Source organism: Nematolebias whitei, chromosome 17 (genome assembly GCF_014905685.2).
Source record: "Nematolebias whitei isolate Nwh7 chromosome 17, NemWhi1, whole genome shotgun sequence".
Classification (NCBI taxonomy): Eukaryota; Metazoa; Chordata; class Actinopteri; order Cyprinodontiformes; family Rivulidae; genus Nematolebias; species Nematolebias whitei.
Window position 1 is genome coordinate 41,250,993 of NC_056514.1, and position 719 is coordinate 41,251,711.

At 44.8% G+C, this 719-nt stretch overlaps 1 protein-coding gene across 1 annotated transcript in view; it reads left to right on the forward strand.

Moving 5' to 3' along the window:
• Positions 1-719, forward strand: part of abca5 (ATP-binding cassette, sub-family A (ABC1), member 5) — a 22,299-nt gene continuing 21,580 nt past the window's right edge. The window contains exon 1 of the mRNA XM_037691712.1: positions 1-162. Within this exon, the coding sequence (XP_037547640.1) occupies positions 40-162 (123 nt within the window). The 5' untranslated portion in view covers positions 1-39. The remainder of the gene's footprint in view (positions 163-719) is intronic.

A 719-nucleotide genomic window follows, 5' to 3' on the forward strand; every position in this document is an offset into this window, starting at 1 on the left:
AGTCTTAGTGAGACGAACGCTCGTCCGTACGTCATCCAGATGAGGAACGCCGGCAGCATGCAGCCGATGATCAGAAGAGATGCCGGAGTCTGGACCCAAACACGGAGCCTCCTGTACAAGAACCTGCTCATCAAATGGAGAACCAAGCAGCAGAGCCTCCAGGTGTGCTCCGCCAGCGCTTCTGAGCTTTGTTGTGATTTTCAGTGTCGTCATTTTTCACAAACGTACTAAAAGAAAGCTAAAAGTTTATTAGCAAAGATTGATCAAACGTGCACTTTGGTTTGAACTGCGTTAACAGTTGTTGATGAACATCCAGTGATGACTTTCTGTGAGTTTCATGTAAACAGTCCTGTAGTTCATGAGATATTTTACTAACAGACTCAAACAGTCCTTTTCCTTTCAGCATAAAACAGAGAATCTTTCATTTCATTAACGGTTATTAAAGTGATTTCACCTTCAGTCAGTCTGTTCGTTAGTCGCTTTAATTAAAGTCAAACTCAGACGTTCTTTAAAGTTAGTTTCTGCGCTGTTCTCTCCGGGACGTCGGCTCCAGTTAATGAACTCCACGTTTTTATCCTTCGGGCTTTTACAGGTTTTTATTGTTCTGTGCCGAGGAACGCCAGCGCTCACTGAACGGTTGGTGTGGCTTTAATTAGTGCGCATGTGTTTTTAACGCAGCAGCAGGTTCTCCTCCTGCTCCGTACGCAGCAGCAGGTTCT